Here is a 24337-nt window from a genome sequence, read left to right as displayed (position 1 = left end):
GTATAGATATTTGGGAGTTATATTACATATTAGGAAACAAAATTATTGAACGGAAGGATTAAATGTGGCTATTTCATATAAACAAAAATGTACCCCAGTAGTGCAATATGGGCTAGAAGCTGTCACAACGGATATGAGCAGGTGGTTAGAGGGATTAGAAGGGAGCTATTGGAGAAAGGCCCTGGGGCTGGCTAGTTCAACCCCAATTGGTCTGATTAGAAGTGAACTGGGACTGACCTAGCTGACTACAGAGGCAAACATAAGGATCCTTTTTCCAAGATGTCTATTATCAGAAACAAACATATTAGTTGGAATGTTAAAAACGGGGTTCCTAAGGAAGGAATACAAATTACCAACTTGAATTATATAAGACATCAATATAATTATTTTTTAGAGAAATTTAATTTTCCCGATATTATAATGAACCCCTTACTTCTCAAATAATGTGTATGAAGGAAAAAGCTAAGTTATGGCTCATGCTAAGGAATATTATAAATATTATCCCTCATATGTATATCCAACCCTATATGAAGCTCCTTCGCCGGCGGCAGCAGCTGCTCCTTTCCTTAAATGGCTGCTAGCCTCTCCTCCAAGGGCGACGCCAACCACATTTTTGAGTCTGGCGCCGAGGAACAGAGGGTTCTGCGATGGTGTTAAGCAGGACTTTAGATAGCTGACAGAGAATCACAGATCTGTCAATAATCGGACAGTCGCCTTTGTGTGTTCATCGGCCAGCTACCGCAGGCGGGTACATTTCAGCCAAACGTCCAGGTATAGGTATATGTGTATGCGCTGCAGACGTATATGGGCCACCACCGGTGCCAGGAAATTTGTGAACACTCTTGGGTCTGACTTCAAGCTGAATGGTAAGGTCTAGAACTGTCAGTGCTGGCCCTGAACCGCAAAACAGACATTTTCAATGTTTCTTGTGAATGGGTACGCAGAAATAGGCGTCCTCCAGGTCAAACAATGTCTAGAAATCCTCTCTTTCTAATTGGCCGAGCAACTGTTGTAACGTGATCATCCTGATTTTTTGGGATTGTATGGATTTGTTCAGACGGCGTAGTTCCAGGATGGGTCACCAGCCCTCTGTCTTCTTTCTGACCAAAAAGTATCTGGAATAGACTCTAAAGCCCCAGAGCTGTTGGGGAACAAGCTCTATCGCCCCTTTCCGTGACGTAGCTCGCACCTCTTTCAGGAGCTGATGGATGTGCTGCTCCTGCCAGGGAACCGGCATAATACGGGACATCTGCGTTGGAACTCCAAGGTATGCCCCTGGGCGAGAGCATCCAGCCATCTGTCGGTGGTGATCTTCCTCCACTCGCTGACGAACCTCGTCAGCCGGCTTCCCACCGCGGTGCACCAGTGGGGGCCCGACGACTTGGCCAGTTCAGGCTTGCTTGGGCGCTGGCGTCCTGCCCCGCGGGTGACGCTGTCCTCTGCTACCGTAGGTCTGGGAGCGGCACCTGTAGGCTTCTTGCTCTGAGGAGCAGGATGCAGATAAACCCTTTGATGACCAGCTCGATTTTACCCTGGAGGAGCGAAAAGAAGACGAGCAGTGCTGCTGAAGAGTGCCCAGGGAACGTGCAGTCTCCGTATCTGTTTTGATGGCCTGGAGGGACTCATCGACCGCCTTCGCTTGGCCCTCCTGATGAAAGTTAGTGGCCTTCATTCATCCTGCCGATGAAGGCAGACACCATTCCCCATTGGCCGGAAACCCGCATCAGTGACGTTCACGCCACTGTGATGGCATGGTCCGATGCCACCTCCCTTCCTAAAAGAGGGTAAGGGCTTCCATCTTCTTACCATCTGGGAGGAGCTCCAGGATCGGTCCTAGCGTGTACCACAATTCCATGTCGTGCCTGGCTAGGATCACCAAGGCGTTAGCTGCCTTGATTGTGGGCGCTGCCGTGTAGAGCACTTTCTTCCCCATGGCATCCATCCTTTTTCCCTTGCTGTCCGGAGGGACTAAAAATGATGAGGCCAGGTTAGCCATCTGTTTCCTCACTACAGCCAACACCACCGAGTCCGGTGGTGGTTGCGACCTCAGGCACTTGGGTGCAGAGTCCGGCACCCTATACTTCTTCTCCAGCCTATCCCGCTTGGCTGGAGCCATGCAAGGGATCTTCATGAGGGCCAGGACCTCCTCCCAAATATCAGCCAGAAAAGGCACTGCCAAGATAGTCTTCCTTTTGGCCTCTCGCCTTTGACACAGGAAGCCCTCCTTCTTGGCTTCCTTGGGCACCAGCTGGAATAGTTTGTAGCACCTGGCGATCATAGAGTGGAACAATCCCCACCCGTCTGTTGGGGAAACTATGAGGAGCATCCAAATGTGGCGACTCGTTGTCCGCTGGGACCAAGTCTTGGTCTTCGTCTGTACTCGTGGCCTTATTCGTCCAGGTACCCATCTACGGGTCTGCTGGAGGAGTTGGGCCCGAGATGGTGGAGGAGGTTTATACGGGGACGTTAGATAACGCTTCCTCTTTTTAGGCAGATGCTGATCAGGAGCATGATGAACTCCGGGTGCCCGTGCCGGGGGACACTTTCGCTGGATCTCCAACACCAAGGTGTGGAGAGCCGACAGAATGTCCCTCGGCTGAGAAGTTAAGGAAGGAAAACTAGGCCCTGCATCACTGTCGTCCTCGTGGATCGTATGCACAGACTCTTGATTGTCGTTGTCCGTGGATGAGACATCCATAGGTTGAACGGCGACATGGGAAGACTGTACCGGGGCATCCTCCTCACCCCCCCACCACCTTTTTTCCTCCCTGAGGGGTCTGAACCAGGACCTGGGCCGGTACCTTTACCCCCTCTGCAGTGCCTGCAGCCTTTGTCAAAGCCTCTGCAGTAGTATCGCATTGTGGGGGCAGGGACACTTTCTGCGCTGCGGGAGCAACCCTCATAGGAACAGCGCCCGTAGATGCCGTAGTAGTAGCAGACGTCGAAGTCGCAGACAAGGACTTTGTCTTTGCCGGCTGAGCCTCCTTAGGCTGCGCGGCCTTCTTCTCCTCTACTGTCCTAGACTTGGCAGATATCTCCCGTAGCTTAACCGGGGTGGAGGACTTCTTCTTTGAAGAGGAGCTCGATAGTAGACTGGCAATGGAGGCGGAAGGCGATGCTGATCGCACCCTGTCCAATTTGGGACCCGGATGAGCAGTGAAGCTGGTGGACTCAGGCTTGTGGATCTTGGCCTTATCTTGGACCCCCACGGATGGGGCAACCTCAGAAAAGGACTCTTCGGATCGGCCGGTACTAGAAGAGATTTCACCCTGCTCGGAGCATGGGGCAGAAGCCGCGTTAGAGTTAAGCAGCATGCCACCAGCTTACTATGCCTTTCTTTCGTTGTTTTCTTAGAGAAACTGAGGGATATTTCGCACTCTAAACTTCTTATGGTCAAGGTGTAGACAGTAGAGGCATTGTAGGTGGTTGTCGTCCACAAACACATTCTGTAGCATGCATTGGGTGAATGGGATTGGACTTTCCTTTCATCTCTCGTTAAATACATCATTTCATTGAAATGTTCCAGTTTGCACACTCTGCATTTTTCACTTGCTTCTGTGGGTATCACTCTACGGTTCTCCACCGATTGCTCCTCTCTCTTGTGTCCCCGGTGTGCTCTACTGCCAGAGAATTTTACTCCTTTCTCACGGATTACAAAAAGCAGTATAATTCTTCCATTGTATGTATTAGTTTGACACTTTCCCAACTTCAGGTTTCCTTCCCTTCCCACTCCTGGTTTACACTCTTACCAGGATGTCACACGGTTTCAAAAAGTTCACTTCTCCTGGTTTGCTCTCCTGCCAGGGCTTTTCCATTCTCCAACTACTTTCTTTGTTATCCACAAAACAATCTTTTCTAAATATTGGGTCACCAACCCTTTCTCATTACAGTTAGTTTCTACTTTCACTTCTTCCTTTAGATATGGGATCCTTGACCCTTTTCCAGCAATGTTTGCACTCACACCAATTCTTGTTTTTATACATGTCTAATATTGCTTGCATCCGAAACAACTTCTTCAATGGGATTACTGTCATGACCCTTGCCCATGACCCTCACTGGCAAGTCAGCCTTTCAGTTAGAGCCAGGTCAAAGGCATTAAAACCTCACCCAAGATTCTCTTGGAGTCAGTCCTGGTGCCTTTGGCGCCAGGTTCATAACCATCATGAAGACCAACATTAGAATGGGACTATTTACTTGGGACTATTTAACTTGCGGAGGGGGGGGGGGGTTCAGCCAACATGGAGGCACACACATAGCTCAGTTACAAGGAACAGAGCTATGCGGTCTAAAGGGTCGAGAGTGCAAATCATCCAACCAGGGCTGGGTGGCATCCCTGTGGATACAAGGTGAGCGTAACAGGTCTACCATATATAGTGTAGAAAGGGGTTTGTCCAGTGCTGGTGTGTAATGAATTATTATAGGCATATTCAGCTATCCATAACAAGTCCTTCCAATTTCTTTCCACTTGATGTAACATGCAACGTAAGTATTGCTCGAAGGTTTGGTTTGTTCTCTGTTTGGCCATCTGTTTGAGGATGGTGACTTGTGGATAGTTGAATGTCAATTTGGGCCATTGAATAGCTCCCCATATCCCTGGCTGGCCGTATTGCAGTGCTCAAGATGACTGTTCTGCCCAAGCTCCTTTACATTTTCTGCAACGTCCCCATCTGGCCGGGCAGATCATTTTTCGATAACCTCAGATCCATGGTTATAACCTTTGTGTGGAACGGGGGGGCGAGCAGGATAAGCTGGGCCAAGTTGGTCGAACCTTATGATAAGGGGGGCTTCGCGGCCCCGGACTTCGAACTATATTGGCAAGTAGCACAAGCCCAATACGCGAAATTCTGGCAAAACCCCCTGGACACGACACCACATGTATCCATAGAACGCCGCTCAGTCCGCCCAACAGACTTGCGCTCAGTCATCTACTCGAAAAGACACAGAGATGACTGCAAATTTGACCCAACCACATGCACGATTACAGCATGGAAAGCTATCATCAAGCGACTGGACATAGATGTCCCGTATGACTCACAAGCTCCGCTTTGGAACTTCCCAGACATCGCACCCACGTACGATACTGGCATTCAAAGAAGTTGGCTCCCAGAATATGAGTTCACAATGAAATCCATGTTCCCAAACGGTAAATTTGTAACTCCCGAAGAGTTTGCAGAATCGGTCGGCGAGACTCCCCTAAAAACCTTGCAGTTCCACAGAATGAAAGCAGCGTTCAAGAAGCGCTGGCCCACATTTCCAGACGAACCTCCAGAGCACGCATGTTTTCAATCCTTACACTCCCATTCTGGCATAGGGGTGTCCAAACTGTATACCTTGGTCCAGACCCACACAGACGCCTTGAGTACCATCAAGTCAGCATGGGAAAAAGATATGGGCACTGTCATCGAGGCGGGAAAATGGTCCAGATACTGTCTCCTGTCCAAAAAGGTATCGTTAAGCGCGGGCTTAAGACTAATACAGTTCAAGATCCTGAACAGATTACACTTCACCCCGGCAAAAATGGCGAAGTGCTACACCAATGTGCCCGACACCTGCCCAAAGTGCCACACCCCCGGCGCAGACTCCTACCATATGTACTGGGAATGCCCTTTCATAGCAAAATTCTGGCGGGAAGTAGCAACCACCCTAGAAGGCATTACACAAATCCCTGCTAATCTTAACCCCCCGAAATACCTGTTTGGAGACATCGGAAAGGTGCCCGAAAAAATTAGGAGACTGTTCAATGTCGCCTGTGCAGTCGCTAAGAAATGCATCCTGCAGAAGTGGAAAAGTACACAGCCTCCGACATTGGAGCAGTTTCTCTCCACACTGATATATGTGAATGAATGTGAGGAAAAGTATGTGGGACTGTTACCTACCCCATGCAAACCAAAGGACATCTGGGCACCGCTCAGGAAGTACCTAACCGAAAATTCCTCGGATTCAGAAAGCTCTGATGATAACAGTGCGAACGAACTTTAAGGTGTCTTAAACCTGTATGGTGCCCTACTTCTTCCCATACATACTCTTATAGATGTACGCCCAGGCCATTAACTGTTAAAATTACGATGCCAATTGGTAACAATTGATACGGATTTGGATGAATATAACATGGTTGTAAAGTATATATGTAATTCATGATGTGACAGCTGTGATGTGCAACAAAAATAAAGTTTTTAAAAAAAAAAAAAATTTGGGCCATTGAACAGCATTTCCTCCAGAAGTTAGATACAAACTGACTACCTCGATCTGTGATCAAGACCAATGGAAAGCCATATAGCCGTATGATTTCCTCCAGGGATACTTTTGATAAATTGGATGCATTTGGAAGACCCTTAAAAGGAATAAAGTGTGCCATTTTAGAGAACAAGTGTACAACTACCAAGATGGTGTTGAATCCTTGACTGGGAGGTAGATCTGTAATGAGATCAAGGGACAGTGTGTGCCATGGTGCGGGAGGAATTTCCAATGGTTGGAGAAGACCAGCTGGTTTCTGCTTTTGGGACTTGTTTTGTGCACACACACCGCAAGATTGGATACATTTAAGGATATCTTTAAGCCATGTGGGCCACCCACCAATGGTTTTGTTTTACTTTAGCTAGAGTTTTGGCAATTCCAGGATGACCTTCAATCAGAGAGTTGTGATAACCCGAAATAACCTGCTCTTGTAAATCTTTACTTGGCAAGTATAGACTGTTCCTAAAATATGGTAACTGGTCTTTAATGGTGTAAAGTTCTCCTTGAGTATACCACTCATGTGAGAAAGTGGGATCCATTAAGAGTTGAATCTTGTTTTGGAGTTCACCCTGTGTCAATGTTGTCGTAAGACCCAGGAGTTTGTCTTCTGGAATGATGGCTACTGGATCTGGAGTTATGTATACCTTTTCATCAACAGCCATGCGGGACAAGGCGTTAGCCTTTCTGTTTCAGACTCCTGGCCGGTAGGTGATCACATAGTCATTCAGCGAAGAAAAGACCACACCGCATTTGACAGGATGATTGAGCCTTCGCTGTTTTTAGGTATTGCAGGTTTCGATGATCAGTTATGACCATGACAGTATGTCTAGCACCAAGGATATAGTGTTGCCATGCCTTGAAAGCAGATTTTATAGCCAAGAGTTATTTGTCTGTGATAGCATAGTTGAGTTCGGGAAGTGAGAATTTTCGTGACCAGAAGGCCACAGGGTGTAACTGGCCAGTTCCTGGGTCCCTTTGTGATAGTGGCATCCGTTTCAACTATATAAGGGAGGTCTGGGCGAGGGTGCCGTAGAACTGGAGCAGAAGTGAATTTTTTCTTAAGTTCTTGAAAGGCCTTCTCTGTTTCTTCGTTTTTCCTCAATAGTGATGTAATTGGATGCACTATTTGGGAAAAATCTGGGATGAATCAGCGGTAAAAGTTTGCAAAGCCCAACATACTCTGGATTCCTTTAAATGAAGTTGGTGACAGCCAGTTAAGAATGGCATCTACCTTGTGCCTATCCATTCCGATACCTTTTGGTGTGAAGATAAAACCGAGGAAATCCACTTTGGTGACATGAAAAGAGCATTTTTCGAGTTTAGCATACAGTTTATGTTAGCAGAGTTTAGTAAGGACGGAGCGGACATGCCTGACATGGTCTTCTTTTGTATAAGAATACACTAAGATGTCATCAATGTAAACCAGGGCACAAACGTTGATTAACTCTCACAAAACACCATTCATAAAGTACTGGAATGCAGCAGGAGCATTGCAAAGTCCAAAAGGCATTACCTGGTATTCATACAAGCCGTATTTGGTACGAAAGACGGTTTTCCATTAGTCTCCTTTCTTCACTCAAAGAAGATGGTACACCCTCCCTAAGGTCCAGTTTGGTATAGAATTGGGTGTATTTGACTTGATCCAATAATTCAGGAATAAGGGGCGGTGGAAAACGTTTTTTTACTGTGATCTGGTTTAATGCACGACAGTCGATGCAAGTCCTCAAATCTCTTTCCTTCTTTGGTATGAAGAATAAGGGACTGGCTGCCGGTGATTTAGATGGGCGGATAAATCCATTTGCCAGGTACTGATCAAGATAAGATTTCAAATGGAGGTTTTCTGGTTCCGTAAGTGCATAGATTCGGCCACAAGGAATTTGGGCACCAGGTATGAGGTCAATCTGACAATCATAGGGCCTGTGGTAGAGTATTGGCTTGTTCTTTCTGGAACACATCCTGAAAATCTTGGTGTTCATTTGGTAGAGTACTAGTCACACCTAGTACAATTGCCGCCGTACTGGGAGTAGCAGATGTACATAAGTCTGTTTTCCCCTTTTCTTAGTAATAACAGGTGCGAGCACAATCATCGGAAAAGGCCAACTTCTTGGCACGCCAATCTATTAGAGGGTTGTGAGCTACCAACCATGGCGTGCCTAAGATTAGTCAAAACTGAGGAGCATTGATGAGATCGAATGCAACAGATTCTCAGTGTCCATCCTGGCACAGTAGGGTTAGTGCGGCTGTACATTCGGTTACTTGTCTGGAAGCTATTTCTGTCCCATCAACAGTACAAACTTTTTCAGTAGTCGACTTAGAGCATAAGGGAAGCCCCAGCTCTGCTGCCAGATCTTGGTCTACATAATTCCCAACTGCTCTGCAGTCTATGTATGCGTCGACAGCATACATCCGAGACGGTGGTTGTTGATTTATTCAAAATTACTGGTAATGCAAAGTGTGAGGTCTGTGGCTCATCATTCTCGCTCGACAAGCAGACCTCTACGCTTGCCGGGCTTGGTAGTTTTCCGACTCCTTGTTATTATCATCCTTCTCTGTGGCACCAACAGTTCTCCTTGGTGGTTTCACTGGACATTCTTTGAGGAAGTGGCCAGATTTTCCACAATGTAAGCATAATTGCTGTTGCCTTCTCTTGACTCTTTCAGTTTTAGTTAAAGGGGGCTGTACACCTCCGATTTGCATGGGTTCTACCGTGTTTTCCAATGTACGTGGAACATTATCCTTTGACCGGACATGCACAGCTCGAGCGTCTAACCTTATCCGGTGCGCTTTTCGGTTTTGTAATCTGTGATCTAATTGCACCACAAGGTTGATGAATTCTCCACAGTCTTTAGGTGGGTTAACCACTTGAGCAAGGACATCCTTTAGTTCCCCTTGTAGACCCCGATGAAATAGTGTGGTCCTTATTTCCTCAGGCCACCCAGCTTCAACGACTAGTCTGTTAAATGTTGCTATATATGTAAGCAAGTCTTGACTTCCTTGACGGAGTGACAAAAGTTTGTTGTCGAATGCTTGGCCTTGGGTATGACGAGCAAAGAGTTTTTCCATTTCCATCTGGAAACCCCCAAAGTCATGCAACAACGGGTTATCCTGACTTACCAATGGTACCGACCAATCCGCCGCACTGCCACTCAGATATGACATGACAAAAGCAACCCACGCTTGGTCGTTAGGAAAAAGTCCCAGGTCTGCAAAGGAAATGAAGACGACACTAGTTCATGAACGTTGCGTACTTTTTGGGGTCCCCTGTAAATCATTCAGGTGGAGCTAAAGGAACTGCCCCAGGAAGGGTTATTTGTACTGGATTGGTGGAAGAGGTTGGTACAGGTGCTGGCAGAATGTTACCAGGCAATGTGGTCTGTCCTGCCTGTAATTGAAGCAATTGTCTACTTATTTCGTCGGTACGATCCTTAGTAACAATCAAATCCCTCCTAAGAGCGTTGGTTTCTTGCCTGGCTGAATGTACTTCAGCGCGTAACTGTCCCAACAACTGAACTAACTGGTCAGTCTCTGAAGTCTCCATGACGCCCAAGTGGATAATATTATTCAGGCGTTGCGTTCTGTTACACTCAGCTGGTATCCATGGGGATGCCACCCAGCCCTGGTTGGATGATTTGCACTCTCGAACCCTCTCCCGGTCCCTTGGTAAGGCCTCTGGTTAAATATGGGTCTGCAATATAGGAGAGCTGGATTCAATACCAGATTATCTTAATGTTTTCCCACCTCCCTTGGCCTCAACTCCTTCCTCCCCTTGGGCTTTCTCCTCACCTTAATATTGTAAGGTGGATTCTCCGTCCTGCTCCTCATGGCAGGGGCGCGTAGATGTGGGGGGCGAGCAGTGACCAAGTTACTTCACTGGTGCAAGCCCCCTGTGGGAATCCAGGCCTGCTGCTTTACAGTCTTTATATGCAGTACTTATGTTCCTCTTAGTTCAAATAATAATGTCTTGCTTCTTTCCTTTTAGGTATGGAAAGGTATTTTGGTGTTGTCATGCAGTTTGAAGATGAGCATGGGCCGGTAGGCGAAAGCACGGTGTGCGCGATGCTGTCTGGTGAGTAATGCGCGATGCGTGGTGCGGTTTCACCTTTTATATTGCTAACCTGTGTCTTTTCTCTCCTTGCAGGTTGCGGTGTTCCTCGCCGAGCGCCGTAACGTTCCAGCAATGATACTGACCAGAAGAGGACTACCCAGGTAAGTATTGTGTGGCTTTCTTCATTCGGGAGGAAACGTGAGTAAACGCTTACTAATGCTGTCTTTCTTTCTCCTCTTTCCAGGTTATGGTATTCCAGGATGCATGCAGTGCCGGATGATGGAGTTCGTACCTTCAGGTGAGTGGAACTGAAGTCAGCGGTGGATTGAAGTCTGGATACTGTTCCAGGTAGGTTTCGTAGTGTTCTTTCCCTCTCTGCAGATCCTTGGTTTCAGGTAAGCTGGCATCAAAGAACTGGACACAGTGAGAGTTACGCTGACCACAGCAGAATAACGCAAAGCATGTTCTGCTGTTTGGGTGTGGTTTAAATAGTCTCAGGTAAAGTAGTCCAGGTAAAATAGTCCCGGGCCTGCCTTTCCTTTTTTATTCTGTTTTCTTGTAGACTTGGATCACTTTCCTACCAATCCTTAGTGCAGGTCCATGTGTGTGCGAGTCCCAGACTCGCCTTTCCGGCTTTATTCCCTCTTTTTTGTAGACTTGGTTCACTCTCCTGCCAAGCCGTAGTACAAGTCCATGTACGATTTTGGTGTAAGTCCCAGACTTGCCTTTCTGGCTTTTGCAACAACCTTCTTGAGGTTTCTGAGACTCTCTGGATTCTTGTGTACCTTGTGTTGTGGCTTACACAAGTTCGGACTCCCTTGAGGCAGCTGGGCTCACTCGCGATATTCCGGTAACTTTCTGGAGCTTCCGTCACCTTACAGCGTCTCTGCAGGTTTCTTGGCGTGGGACGCCGTGCTGGTACACTTTTGCAGTGCCCCGGTCTTTGGGTCAACTGGAGTCTTGGTCCACTTCTACGCCGCACGGTCCTCGCGTCCTGTCCCTGTCCCAGACTCTCTTTTTGCACAGCATCTTGGTCAGTGTACGTCAAGCTTGTGTTGGCTCTCGCGGTTCCTCCTACGAGGGCTTGACAAACCGTCAAGTCCTTTTTTGGTTTTTATCTTACTTCTGCCAATCACGGTTTGTGAACCAATATACTGGTGAAAGTGGTTCCAATGAGTACTCAGCATTGCTCCGCATTCCCAACTCGTCTCAGTACTTGGTGAGTATTTAGATGGTAACTCACTAGTACTACTCATCTTAGTACTCTCTATTTGAGTTGCCTTAGCAAAGTAGATGGGTATGAGGGTAAGTGTGAAGAGGAATGAGGAGAGGCAAGGTGGGGTAGTTCTGGAAAGGGACACGAGGGTCTTGTGCTGGGTGGCAATAACGCATTCTCCCAATGTGGTCTTCATTGGTCCCAAAGGGGGTTTCCCCTTCCATGAGATCCATGCGCTGAGTTCCACCCCCAGGGGGTCTATCGAGTAGCGTCCTCAGCACACTTGCCTCATGGGAATGGGCTTCCCAGTCAACCAGTGTCCCCTAACTGGGAGTAATATAGCTCTAGGTTCTGGCGCGCTAAATAGTTCCCAGTTCGTAACAATTATGAACCCTTCAACAGGTTTGAAAAAAACACTAATTCAACAGTCAAGGCTTGCAAAAGAAATGCAAGCTTTAAATGAATATGTTGACTGCAACCCATTAAATACATTGGCAGTAGATTTACCAATAGTGTGTTGGCAAAATATGACCTGGCATGAAGGTTACAGTATATTGGGGTCATGATGCAACAAATAGTATTTCGATTTTAAAAGTACTATGAATCACATCGAAGTTAGCTGGTAGTTTAAATGTGAATCATCTGTTCGCTTTCTGTATTGTATTTTCCCTTCAGTCTATCCCCAGTACATACACAACAAGCCTGCCACTGGCTGCATGAGGTGCTAAATAATAGCAATGCATATCACATAACGTTTTCTGCCAAGGATCTAAATTCCGTGGCAGCAACGCAACTATGAAAAACGCGAAAAGAAAGCAATCATGTTTATGTCATAAATGTTACATTTACATTTCAAAATTGTTAGCATTGCTCGCAATTCTGTAATATATAACGATTTAGATAAATACATTTTCACTTTGTATGTTTTATCTCATAACAAGAAATACAACTTGTATGCACACAACTCAACGCTTCTCTTAAAGGGCAGGCACTATTATATTTTCCAAATGGTGTTTCAGCAGCAGGGGTATTGTATGAAGAGTTCACTGTCACGAGCAGTAAATGACACATTATTAAATTTCCCAAGTGCAGCATAAAAGTACACAGGTTGGCAAACTAAATAAATATAGCAGTTACTTATGTCTTTGAGGCATTACAGTCTTCCACTCACGGTTAAAACATGGCGTTCGTGTTAACATACCTTTGAATAGGCAGTAGCATTAAGTAGCTGCTCGATGGCCCACCGTAGATTTCTGAAAGACTCAAGCTCTTCCAACAACATATCTTTTTGTTTAGAAATCTTCAGAAAGTCTGATGTAGAAAGATGAAAAGCCTAATAAAATATAAAACCACAAATATAAAACATCTGTCACCCTAAAAATTGAATTCATTCTTTTTATTAGCACAATTCAACTATACATAGCCATCAGTCACAAAAAGTAAACTGGCCTTCTGTGAGCACTGTAGCACATTGTGAAGAGAGGCCTGCACACGTTTGTTATTCAGCAAGCACGGCGCAGCACAGAAGAATAAACCCGAACCTCTAACTTCGGGATAGCAACAGCGCCACCAAGTGAACTGTAACAAACTATAGTTAGGGAGCTAAAGACGGATGCGTATGTAGTTCTGTCACACAGCTCCAGCTCAAAGGCGATCAGCTATTGGTCTTATGCTTCCAAACTATTCTAGAACTCCAGGCAATCATCAGGAAGAACAGTGCGTCTCAACATAAAAGCCCACCTCTCCATGTAATTTTGAATACAGAGTAAAACACAAAGTGCAGGAGTAATTTTGGACCGTGCTAAAATATCCAGACTGCACGTGTGCACGGGGCCCAAAGTTCATGAACAAGCACTGTCTTCTAGCAAGCATGTCAATTCTAATACAACTACAGAAAGTGACAACAGCCGGCTAATCTGACAGGAAGGGAATGTAAATCGTGTTGAGGGGATAGTTGTCGCAGCTTGCAGATTGTGGGTTTATATGCCATCAGGACAGGAACAGATGTGCAAATACCCGAGTTGGAAAAACTAAGTACCATTAAATTGAGTCATAAAAAACAATGTGTTCCTTACATAAAAAATTCAAAAAACTGAGGTGGGGTCCTAGTTTCTTTTCAGAAATCTATGTCTAATGTAACAAGATGTAATCATGAAACTAAGTGAAATATGTTTAACTGTGGTGTAGGACCCTCCCAAGTGTGTTGTCTTTAAGGGGATGTGTCCCTCCCCTGTGTATTGCCCTTTTAACATGGGCCATCATGGCCCAGGCTAATAAAAGGAGGTTCTGCAGACACGTGCAGCAGAACGGCTGCAGACTCCAGAGGAGGAACGACTGGGTCGTGTCTCATTTCATGTAGGCTGCAGGCCTACACGTGGAGGCACAGTCCTGCATGCGCTGATGCCGTGGAACCCTCGTGCCAGGACGGTGGCAGAGTTCTGCATGGTCAGGGGCATTGCAGGCTGTGCCCCCAACCCCATTGGTGCTGGTGTCTGGTAGCACCATGGGGCCTGCCGGATTTCCAGGGCAGGCGGCCCCAAACCCCCACAGGCACTGTGCCTGTCGTGTGCTCATGGTTGCAGCACTAGGCACTAGGGGGGGGGGGCTGCCGTATGTCAATGGCAGGCCACCCACAACAAGAACAGTCTGACATGATTTTTGCCAATTGTAGTAAAACACCTACAAAAACAGGTTGTTGTTCTTCAAATACTCACTAGTGTATATGGCTCCCAAAGGCTATGAATTACATGTAGTCGCTTACACTCTGGCTTGAAGCTATAAATAAAAGGAAATGTTCATTGTCACGTTACAATGTGTTGTGACGTCACCACTTGCTTATGCCAATGTCACATGTTGGGCCACAATAAAAGAGCCAAGCGGTCTCCCGCTCGGCAGTTACAGTGACACCTAAAGCTGTGTCTGTGTGATTATTGCCGCGCTGGGTCCAACGCAGGCCATGGGCCCATTGGGCGAGCCCACCAGCAGAGGCACCACTGTAATGGCGGCGACTGGAGACCATGCAGGCGGCCGGTCACCCGTTAGAAAGAAAAAGAAGAGTGTAAGAATGTTGGTTTGTTACCATAGTTACATCTTCGTATATGATTCCAGAATGTTGATGGAATCATATACGAAGATGTGGCTCAGCTGAGAGGTCCGTGTCGGGGGCTCCTCCGATTAAACCTACGAATATACGAAAATATATATGCGTCACTTTCTTTAATATATATAGCGAATTCACAACAATTGGCGACGAGGATGCAGGTCAGTGGAGGGAGCCCCCGGACAGGAAGAAAAGACGTGATGACGGTTGATTGGGGTAAAGGTCGATTTGAGTCAGCTTCTGTGCCGCATTAAATGAGCTCCTGGGTCACATGAATGATGATGAACGTGTGAGCGGCATCAGGAAGCAGTGCCAGCACGTGAGGGGAATGAAGTAATCACCTTACCAAAGTTATCGAGGAAGCGCAAGAGGCGCGATCAACCGTCGTAGGAGGCTAGAGTAAAGGACCCTAGTACGTGAGTTGCGTGTGGCCATTTTGAAAAAACATTTTTTTTTTAATACGATCGTGTTACGGCGATCAGCTGTTTATACAGAGAACGCATGAAGGAGATAAACGGAAGGAGATTAATCAAATGCTTTTAGGTGCACGGCATCTCTGACTTTGAATTGTGTTGAGTTGGACAGTAAGTAAAAAAAAAAAAAAAAAAAAAAAAAAAAAAATTTTTGTGTAAACAGCAGATGTTACTTAACAAAGAAATATACTAAATATTTGGAAGATACGACATATGAGTAGGGTGTTACATACTATTCATCATCAAGCTTTAGCCATGCAAAACACGGCTGCTCCAATGAAATTTTTGTCGACTCCTGGTAATCCAACGTGCCCTTGGGAGCAGTGGCAGGACAACTTTCAGGTGTATTTGAGAGCGATTGGTGGAGCTAAATTTAATGATGATCAGAAGGAAGCTACTATATTACACTGTATTGGCACAGAGGCTTTAAGGATATTTAGATCATTACCTGATCTTGAACAAGATGAAGAAACATGGGGTGAAGCGTCCAGTGGGTCAAGAAAGTATGACATTGCAGTTGCTAAACTGAACAAACATTTTGGTAATAAGACCAACATTGTTTTGGAAAGATACAGATTTTTCACAAGAAAACAGGGCAAAGAGGAAAGTATTGATTCATATGTAGCTGCGTTGAGAGGACTAATGGCCACATGTGCTTTCACTGGAGTCACGGATGAATATTTGAGAGATCAGATAGTGTTACATGTGGCTGACCCGCGCATTCAGCAACGACTGTGGCAGGCGAAAAATCCCACACTGGAAAAAACGGTGGAGATAGCCAGGTCAATGGAAATGGGTGAAAAATGTATGAGAGAGGTTCAAAGTAAACCAGAGTTCACGGGAATTAAGTCCGTCCAAGGAATAGATGATGAACAACAAAACGACCAGGAAGAGAGATTGATTGCCATGGTCAAGAGAATGGTCAGGACAGAGACATCTGGTGGTTACAGACAAGAAGGAGGTGGTGCATTCAAGCAAAGTAATAAGTGTACATGTTGTGGATGGAGCAAACATGAAAACACGGAAAAGGAGTGTCCAGCATTCTCAGCAGAGTGTTTTAGGTGTGGACATACTGGACATTTTGGAAAGATGTGTCGCACCAACAGAGGAAGAAGCAGATTTAATGGCAGATTTGGAAGGACTACCGGTCGATTTTATAGAAGCAGGAATGCAACTACCATGGGTGTGAGAGCTGTCGAGGAAATTGCTGATTCCAGAAATTTGGTAGCAATAACAGATCGGGCAGAAGATAGAATCCAGATACTTACTGTCACACCAAGAGATGATGGAGTAGGATCTTGGGTTCCTATGGATATTGATGATGTAACGTTACAAGTGATGGTAGATACAGGTTCACCTTATACTATGGTGGATGTACAGACGTATGTAAATGTTTTGAAGAAGAAGATGGAAGATTTACAGATGACGAACACTAGAGCAACAGGTTATGGAAAGACTCCTATCAATATTATAGGCTATGTTTGGGTGAAATTGAGATTTGAAGGACGCAAGACATACTGCAGATTGTATGTGGCGGAGGATGGTTTTTCAATTGTAGGATGGTGGGAGCAAGCTGCATTGAATATAAAAATTCATCCAGGAGAAAGTGTACCTATTTTGAGCATCTCGGAAAAGGTGTGTGACAATGCAGAGAGTTTGACAAAAACTTTTCCAGATGTCTTCAATGATAAGATTGGTTTGCTTAAAGGATTTGAGCATCGCATTATTCTCAAACGAGGTGTGACACCAGTTGTACATAAAGTGAGAAGTATACCCATTGGCACCAGAGATGCATTAAAGGCGGAATTGGAGAAACTATGCAAACAGGATGTCATTGAACCAATTGAAAGTTCAGAATGGTTATCGCCTATTGTATTGATTAAAAAGACGGATGGATCCATCAGGATGTGTGTCGATTTAAGAGATTTAAATGTCAACATATGGATTGATCGACATCCTTTACCGAATATTGGAGAGATGTTATCCACCATGAGTCCAGCAAAATTTTTTTCGACTTTAGATTTATCGTCGGCCTACCATCAGGTGGTACTTGAGGAGGGATCGAGACATTTGACATCTTTTGTGACGCCGTTAGGGGCTTTTAGGTACAAAAGAATGCCGTTTGGGTTAGCTTCGGCTGCGGCAGTGTTTCAGAGGTTAATGCATCATCTGTTTGAAGGTCTACAAGGAGTGTATTATTTCCAGGACGATATTTTGGTGTCAGGAAATTCTCAAGAGGAGCATGATGCAAAATTGTTAGCTGTGCTACAAATGTTACAGCAGAAGGGAATGACGCTCAAGATTGAAAAATGTAAAATAAAGCAAACTGAAGTGACATACTTGGGTCATCGAATAAGTGATAAAGGCATCATGCCTAAAGAATCTTTAGTGGACACCATTCTTAAAATAGCAGAACCAAATAATAAAGACCAGTTGAGGAGTTTTTTGGGTCTCACAGAATATTATTCCAAGTTTATTGATCATTACTCTGATAACACTGAAAACATGAGGAAGTTAATGTGCAAAGGAATGAAATATGTTTGGTCAGAAGAATGCAAAAAAGAATTTGAAAAAGTAAAGACTATGATTAATAAAGCACCAGCTTTGAAAATGTTTGACTCAAGAGCCAGGACAAGAATAGCAGTGGATGCAAGCAATGTAGGTTTGGGTGGTATTTTGGAACAAGTTCAAAATGGAGAAGTGGTTCCCATAGCTTTTGCATCAAGGACATTAAGAGGAGCCGAGCGAGGTTATTCGACAATAGAAAAAGAAGCACTTGGAGTAAAATGGATATTGGAACATTTTAAGAGTCTTATTTGGGGAATTCCCGTAGATGTAAGAACTGATCATAAGCCTCTTGTTCATATATTGAACGCAAAAAATTCCCACATGATGTCACCACGTATAAGAAGATGGACTTTGATTATTATGCAATTTAATGTGACCATAAAGTACACTCCGGGAAAGTTTAATGTTGTTGCGGACTGTTTCTCTAGATTGCCATGTGATAATAATCTAGACAACGGTGAGGATGAACAAGGGTTCAGAGAGGAACAGAGCATGGATTGTATTATAGCTCAAGTGCATCCCAGTTTTTCGAAAAAAGATTGGATGGAAGCAACAGACAATGATATGGAACAAGAGATGTTGAGGAAGGCTATTGAAGCTGGTTGGAGAGAAACTGATAACAAGTTGAGCCAATGGGAAAGATTTAAGGATGAAATGTCCAGTGATGAAATATGTGTGTACAGAGGAGATCGTATAATACCACCCACCGTTTTAAGGAAAAGAATCATGGACATTGCACACGAGGGCCATGTGGGTAGAATGTTGACGAAAAGAAGAGTAAGAGAAGCTTACTGGTGGCCCAACATGTGGAGTGATATGGAAGCCTTGGTTAAAAATTGTACTGCTTGTGCTGTAAGCGACAAAAGCAAATCTGTACGAGTAACCCCATTACAACCTGTGGACATTCCTGTTACTGTATGGACTAAATTGGCTATCGATATAGCTGGTCCATATGAATCTTTGGAGTGTCAGAAGATCTATCTTATGGTGTTAGTTGATTATACATCCAAGTGGGTGGAATGTGGCATAGCAGAGGAGTCAGTGACAGCTGTTAAAATAGTGAAGTTTTTGGATGAGATATTTAGTAGAGAAGGAGACCCGCAAGAAATTGTGTCAGATAATGGAGCCCAGTTCATGTCGTCAGAGATACAAGGATTTTTAAGAGACAGATCTATCAAACACAATACTACAGCGTTATACCACCCAATGGGTAATGGGCTGGTAGAAAGAATGAATCGTTTCATTAAAGGTATATTACAGTTAGCCTGTGCAAATGGGTTACCATGGAAGGAGACACTTAAAGAAGCTCTCACTACATATAAGGTCACACCACATTCAATTACCGAGGAGGTGCCATTTACATTGATGAGAGGGAGACTTTTCACCAATAGGTTGAGGCCTGCGTGGATGATGAGCAATGAAAGTAAAAAAAAAATTAACATGGATGACATTGTGGACAAGGTGAAAAAGAAACAAGAGAAATATAAAAGTTATTATGACAAGCAGAGAAACGTTCAAGAGAGTACTATCAGGAAAGGTGATATAGTTAGAGTGAGGGAACCAACACGTGTGATGAAAGGAGAGTCCAAGTTTCGTGCTCCACAGAAAGTTATGGAGTGCTCAAGAAAGTCTGTGATACTGGAAGATGGCAAGAAATGGTCATGTGATGATATTGTGTTGGCAAAGGAGAAGGAAGTGATAAAATATGGAGAAGATGATTTGGTTGCAGGAAAAGGAAAGTTACAAGAAAAAAAAATACAGAAAGGTCCAATGGAAGAGGAAAAAGACAGTTCACAGTCAGGATCAAAATGTAGAAAAAGAATATGGAATTACAAACAAGACTATGTATACTATTGAAGATTGCAACATAGTGATATTTTCAAGATTTACTGATCTGGAAAACATTGAAGAAATTGTATCCTTTTTATTGGTTATTAAGACATAGAGTGATGTTCAATGTTAATAATGTCAGTGTTCTAGTTTAAATTAATAGAAAACCTTTGAGTGTATACAATACATATTTTTTTGTTTAGAAAGGGAGATGTAAGAATGTTGGTTTGTTACCATAGTTACATCTTCGTATATGATTCCAGAATGTTGATGGAATCATATACGAAGATGTGGCTCAGCTGAGAGGTCCGTGTCGGGGGCTCCTCTGATTAAACCTACGAATATACGAAAATATATATGCGTCACTTTCTTTAATATATATAGCGAATTCACAACAAAGAGGAATGAAGGACGGTGCGGAACCCTGGAGGGCTGTACTGGGAGCCTCGACCAGGACTTATGCCGCCCCCTGGGAGGACCGTGGCAGTACCGGCCTCCTCTTCGTCGAACCCTGCAGGTAGGGGGAAATAGGGTATGAAAATGTGAATCTCGTGCCAAATGGAGTCAGAGAGGGCCACCGCCACCAGCATCACTATACTCCCGCATGGGGCGGGAGTGCACGATGGAGCCTCGCCACGCAGAGAACTGTTTTTTTTATTTTTTAAAACGGACAATATTTAAATGTCCTCTCCCTAGGGAGTGAAGCGGCTCACCGTGGGGTGGCAATGAACGATGAACGTCTCCCACCTGTGGGAGATGTAAGGGTGGTGCAGAACGCCGCAGCCATTAGCAACATATCTCCTGCCTGGGGGGGAGATGCAGTGAGACCCGCTGAAGCCACCACCAACGCGAGTGAACTGTGGGGAGAGCAGGTGGCTCAACTTGGCCAGAGTCGCAAACCAGGTTTTTAATTTTTTTTTTTTAAAACACTCACTTCCGGATTGACAGTACAGCGCGCTCTCTGCCAACATAGAAAAAACCCGTAAGTCTCCCGCTTGGGGGAACAGGAAGCGGCCGTGCATAGGAAGGAGCAGCATGCCCTTTGCATGCAAGCCATATGCTCCGGATACATTGGCCATAATACCCCTCACTGGGGGAGAGCAGGCAGCCCATGCTGCCGCATTGACTCTGAAGACTCCGCCTGAGTGAGAGGAGCTGCCAATGCTGCTCCACCAAAAGGATATACTCCTGCATGGGGGAGAGCAGGCGGCCCATGCCGCAACAAGGACATTTAGTGCTTCTGCCTGTGGGAGAGCAGGTCGCCCATGCCGCCACAAGGACATGTGTCACTCCTGCCTGGGGGAGAGCAGGCGGACCATGATGCCACAGGGACAAGTGGACTCCTGCCTGGATGAAGACTGGTGGCCCATGACATTGCTAAAGGCCCCTGCCTGGCGTACAAGCCGGAGAGGCACTCTGGCCCACTGGACACTTGAAGCAGGAGCTCCCATCAGAGAGAGGTGTACCGCCTCTCGAAGTAGTTGCTCCAGTCAGGGGGAGAGTGGCACCGCCTCAAACAAGGCACTCCCATTGGGTTGAGTGATGCACTGCCCAATGCAGTTCCTCCCTGGGGGAGAGGCATGGGAGTAGAAGCATGGCTTGGCAAGACCCCGCGCCACTGTAGCTTTTGCAGGAAGCCACAACTGCGATCCTGCCTATCCCTGCGGCCAATTGGCCAGGAGTAGGTCATGCACTGGGACACGGCCCCAACACTAAAAAAAAGAAGAGCGGCATGGCAGGAACCGTTGCCGCAGTGGCTGTACCCCGGAACCCATGACAGCGAGGTAATACTACCACCTAGAAGGGAGCCCGCAGATGGCACGTGATGGACTGCTGCCCATCCTCCACCCAAGCACCACAAATCCCTTCCATGACGCTGGCATGACCGTGGCTCTCCCCAAAGATAGTGCTTGTGCGGTCAGGCAGAAGATGGGCATGAAATGGTATTAAGTGGTATGATATTGTTTATTTGTAAAGCGCCTATAAACAAGGCAAGTGCTCAAGGACGGAGGGAACAAGAGGCGAAAAACAACAGTCATTCAGAGCCGTTGAATCTCTGAACGATACAAGTCTGCTCAGGCTGAGTAAGTGCATAAATACAATGAACAGTGTAGATAACAGCAAAAAGGCTCAACAACGATTCTGCAGTTTTTTGAAGAGCATAGAGGCGTCACCATGCAGGAGGGGAGACAGGGAAGAAAAAAGAGATGATCATGAAAGGAAGCAAAGTCAATATTGCCTTTGAAGGAGGCGGCAGGCCAGGCCAGATGGTCCGCCTGACGCATTCCATTTCAGCTCCGCTGCCCTACACTTGCGTTAGAGGTCAGCCAGATCAGAGTCGTACCAAGAGTGGTCCTTTTTTAAGGCTTCAGTCAGACCCTGATGACAGGGACAAGAGTGTCAAGGTGTTGGAGATAGAGGGATTGAAGTTGCAGAGGGATGGGATGGGAGTCAGCCGCAGGAGTAGGGGAGTAGGTGTAGGCAAAGGCAGCTACTGTCAATCTTTTCATGGGTCTGGTGACTTTGAATCTGAGTGGCCGTGCCGATGCAAGAGGAGAGGAGAACTTCAAGTGTGAGGAGAGAAAAGAGTGGTCTGTCCAAAAGAGAAAGGCAGTAGGAGGGATAGACAGAGGGATGTCAGTAGAGATGAGTGCATCCAAAGTCTTGCCCGCTGTCTGCGTGGAGCCCAAAGGTAAGATAGAGAGGGAGAGGGAATTGCAAAGGTTGCAGAAAGGTCCTGAGGAGTCGGGTGAGTCCAGATGGATGTTGAGGTCACCCAACAAGAGGAGTTAAGAGAAGGAGGAGAGTTGAGAGGAGGCAAGGTCAGCCCATTCTGAGAGGAAGAGAGTGGATTGTCCTGGTGGCCGATAGAAGGTGGCCATAAGGAGAGAGGATTTAGGATAGAGTAAGAGCCTGCAGACTAGGCATTCAAAAGAGGAGTAGGCCTGAGTGAGGATGATGGATACAGGCGTCTAAGGCTGAAAAAGCGTCTGGGTGAAAACAGGCAGCCGTCAGCCCCTGCCTGGGAGAGAAGAATGGCTGCTAAGGCTTCACACAAGCCACCACAGTGACTCTGCCTATCCTTGCAGCCAACAGGCCAGGAGCGGGTCAAGCAGCGGGGTACCTCCCCACCACCGCCAACACCAGAAAGCAGTGCGGCAAGTTCCACCAAACAGAACTCCTGCCTGTGGGGAGACCACAAGTGGACAACAGCATCAGCCAAGCTGAGGCTCTCCCTGAAGAGAGTGGTTGTGTGGCGGGGAAAAGGCAAGCAAGGAAAAACTCCTGACTAGGGGAGCCTGGCCACGGTGCAGCCCTTGCTGCCGCTGTACCGCTGTCATGATCTCTGCTTCCAAAAGGTCAGGACTCACCCAACTCCCTTGGAAGCAGACCCATAACTCAGGTTCCGAGTGCCAACCAGTCCCAATTGGGACCTTTTGGACCCTGTCCTGGCGCCAGTGGCACCAGGCTCATAAATATGCCCAGTCCCAGCGCTGGAAGCGCCGGGCTCATAATGCTTGGGTGGACGTACCTGCAGCAGACCATGCTGCTTACTTACCTGCCAGTTGAGCCTCTGATCCTCTTCTGTTTGGGACTACTTTTCCTGTTGGGTGGGGCAGGAGCCACTCCCTAGGTTCAGAACACTGGAACTCTTCTGGAAAGCAGGAACTCTTTTCTTACCTAGGCGAGGCTGTGGAAGGAGACACCTAAGCACAACTGGAGGCTATTTAAACCACTTAAATGGGGAGGAAACCCGGTATACGTTTAACTAAGATAGGTTAGCAACGTATACTCTGTCTAAGTCCGGGAGGACAAAGATCCGTGTTTAAAGAGGAGACAAAGCTATAGTGTAGATGCCACACATATATACAGAGCTCCCATTGGGAGAGCCACAAAAGGACCAGTCGTGGTTAAAATGATAAACATCAGATTTAATAGAATTATGACCTAAAAAGTGATTAAATAGTACTCTGTACTGGCACCAGAGTTAAGTTTTTTGACATACTGATTCTAATTACTGTAGAGTACGTTGCACTTTCTGTAAAGCGTACCTATTGATGTTGAGTGTATCCCTGTTTTTGATACACTGTCAATTAGCTAATTCTAGCTTATCACGTAACGACTGTTTGATATATGTTTAAATGTTTATGAATTGTATGTACTGTGGACCACACTATTTAATCACTTTTTAGGTCATAATTCTATTAAATCTGATGTTTATCATTTTAACCACGACTGGTCCTTTTGTGGCTCTCCCAATGGGAGCTCTTTATATGTGTGGCATCTACACTATAGCTCTGTCTCCTCTTTAAACACGGCTATTTAAACCACACCCGATGGATGAATCTTGCTTTGCGTTATTCTGCATCCTCTGCAGCAGAACGCTCATCGTGTCTTCTGCATCTGATCCTGGGCCTAAGGGAAAAAGGCTTACCATCCTGAATCCAGTCTTCAGCAACACCTATAAAGACAAGAAAGAACAGGTTAGCACTACGGTCTTCAGTGACAGCGCATCTCTTACCTGGTCCATCAGCTGTCACCAACGCCTCGCGCTGCATTCCGGCATCTGAAAGACAAAGGCTTACCTACTCTTCGCGTGCTCCGGAGGTCTTCGCACTGCATTCCGGCATCTGAAAGACAAAAGCTTACCAACTCTTCGCACGCTCCGGAGGCCTTCGGCGCTGCATCCCGCATCTGAAAGACAAAAGAAGGTGCGTTTAAAGACATTGGGTAACTTTATTACTCACGTGCCATTACTCCTTCCCACGCCGAACCCAGTGGGTATTCCGGCACCCTTCAGCAGCTCCGAACTTGTACCTGCAAGATAAAAGGACAGTTAGTGCGCATCGTGAAGCAAGCAACAAGCGCTT

General features: G+C 46.0%; 1 protein-coding gene across 4 annotated transcripts in view; it reads right to left on the bottom strand.

Moving 5' to 3' along the window:
- The window catches only part of ODF2L (outer dense fiber of sperm tails 2 like), a 583980-nt gene that overhangs the window by 446099 nt on the left and 113544 nt on the right, over window positions 1-24337 (bottom strand). For 2 of the 4 annotated variants that reach the window (XM_069641685.1, XM_069641688.1), the window contains exon 3: window positions 12697-12828. The exons of 1 other annotated variant lie outside the window; for it this stretch is intronic. In XM_069641685.1, coding sequence (XP_069497786.1) covers window positions 12697-12828 — 132 coding nt within the window. The remainder of the gene's footprint in view (window positions 1-12696; window positions 12829-24337) is intronic. One more of the 4 variants, XM_069641687.1, reaches the window with a different exon arrangement.

This window comes from Ambystoma mexicanum, chromosome 1q, assembly GCF_040938575.1.
Source record: "Ambystoma mexicanum isolate Mex_15411 chromosome 1q, UKY_AmexF1_1, whole genome shotgun sequence".
Lineage (NCBI taxonomy): Eukaryota > Metazoa > Chordata > Amphibia > Caudata > Ambystomatidae > Ambystoma > Ambystoma mexicanum.
Note: the sequence above shows the minus strand (reverse complement) of the source record. Positions and strands in the feature narration are given on the sequence as shown.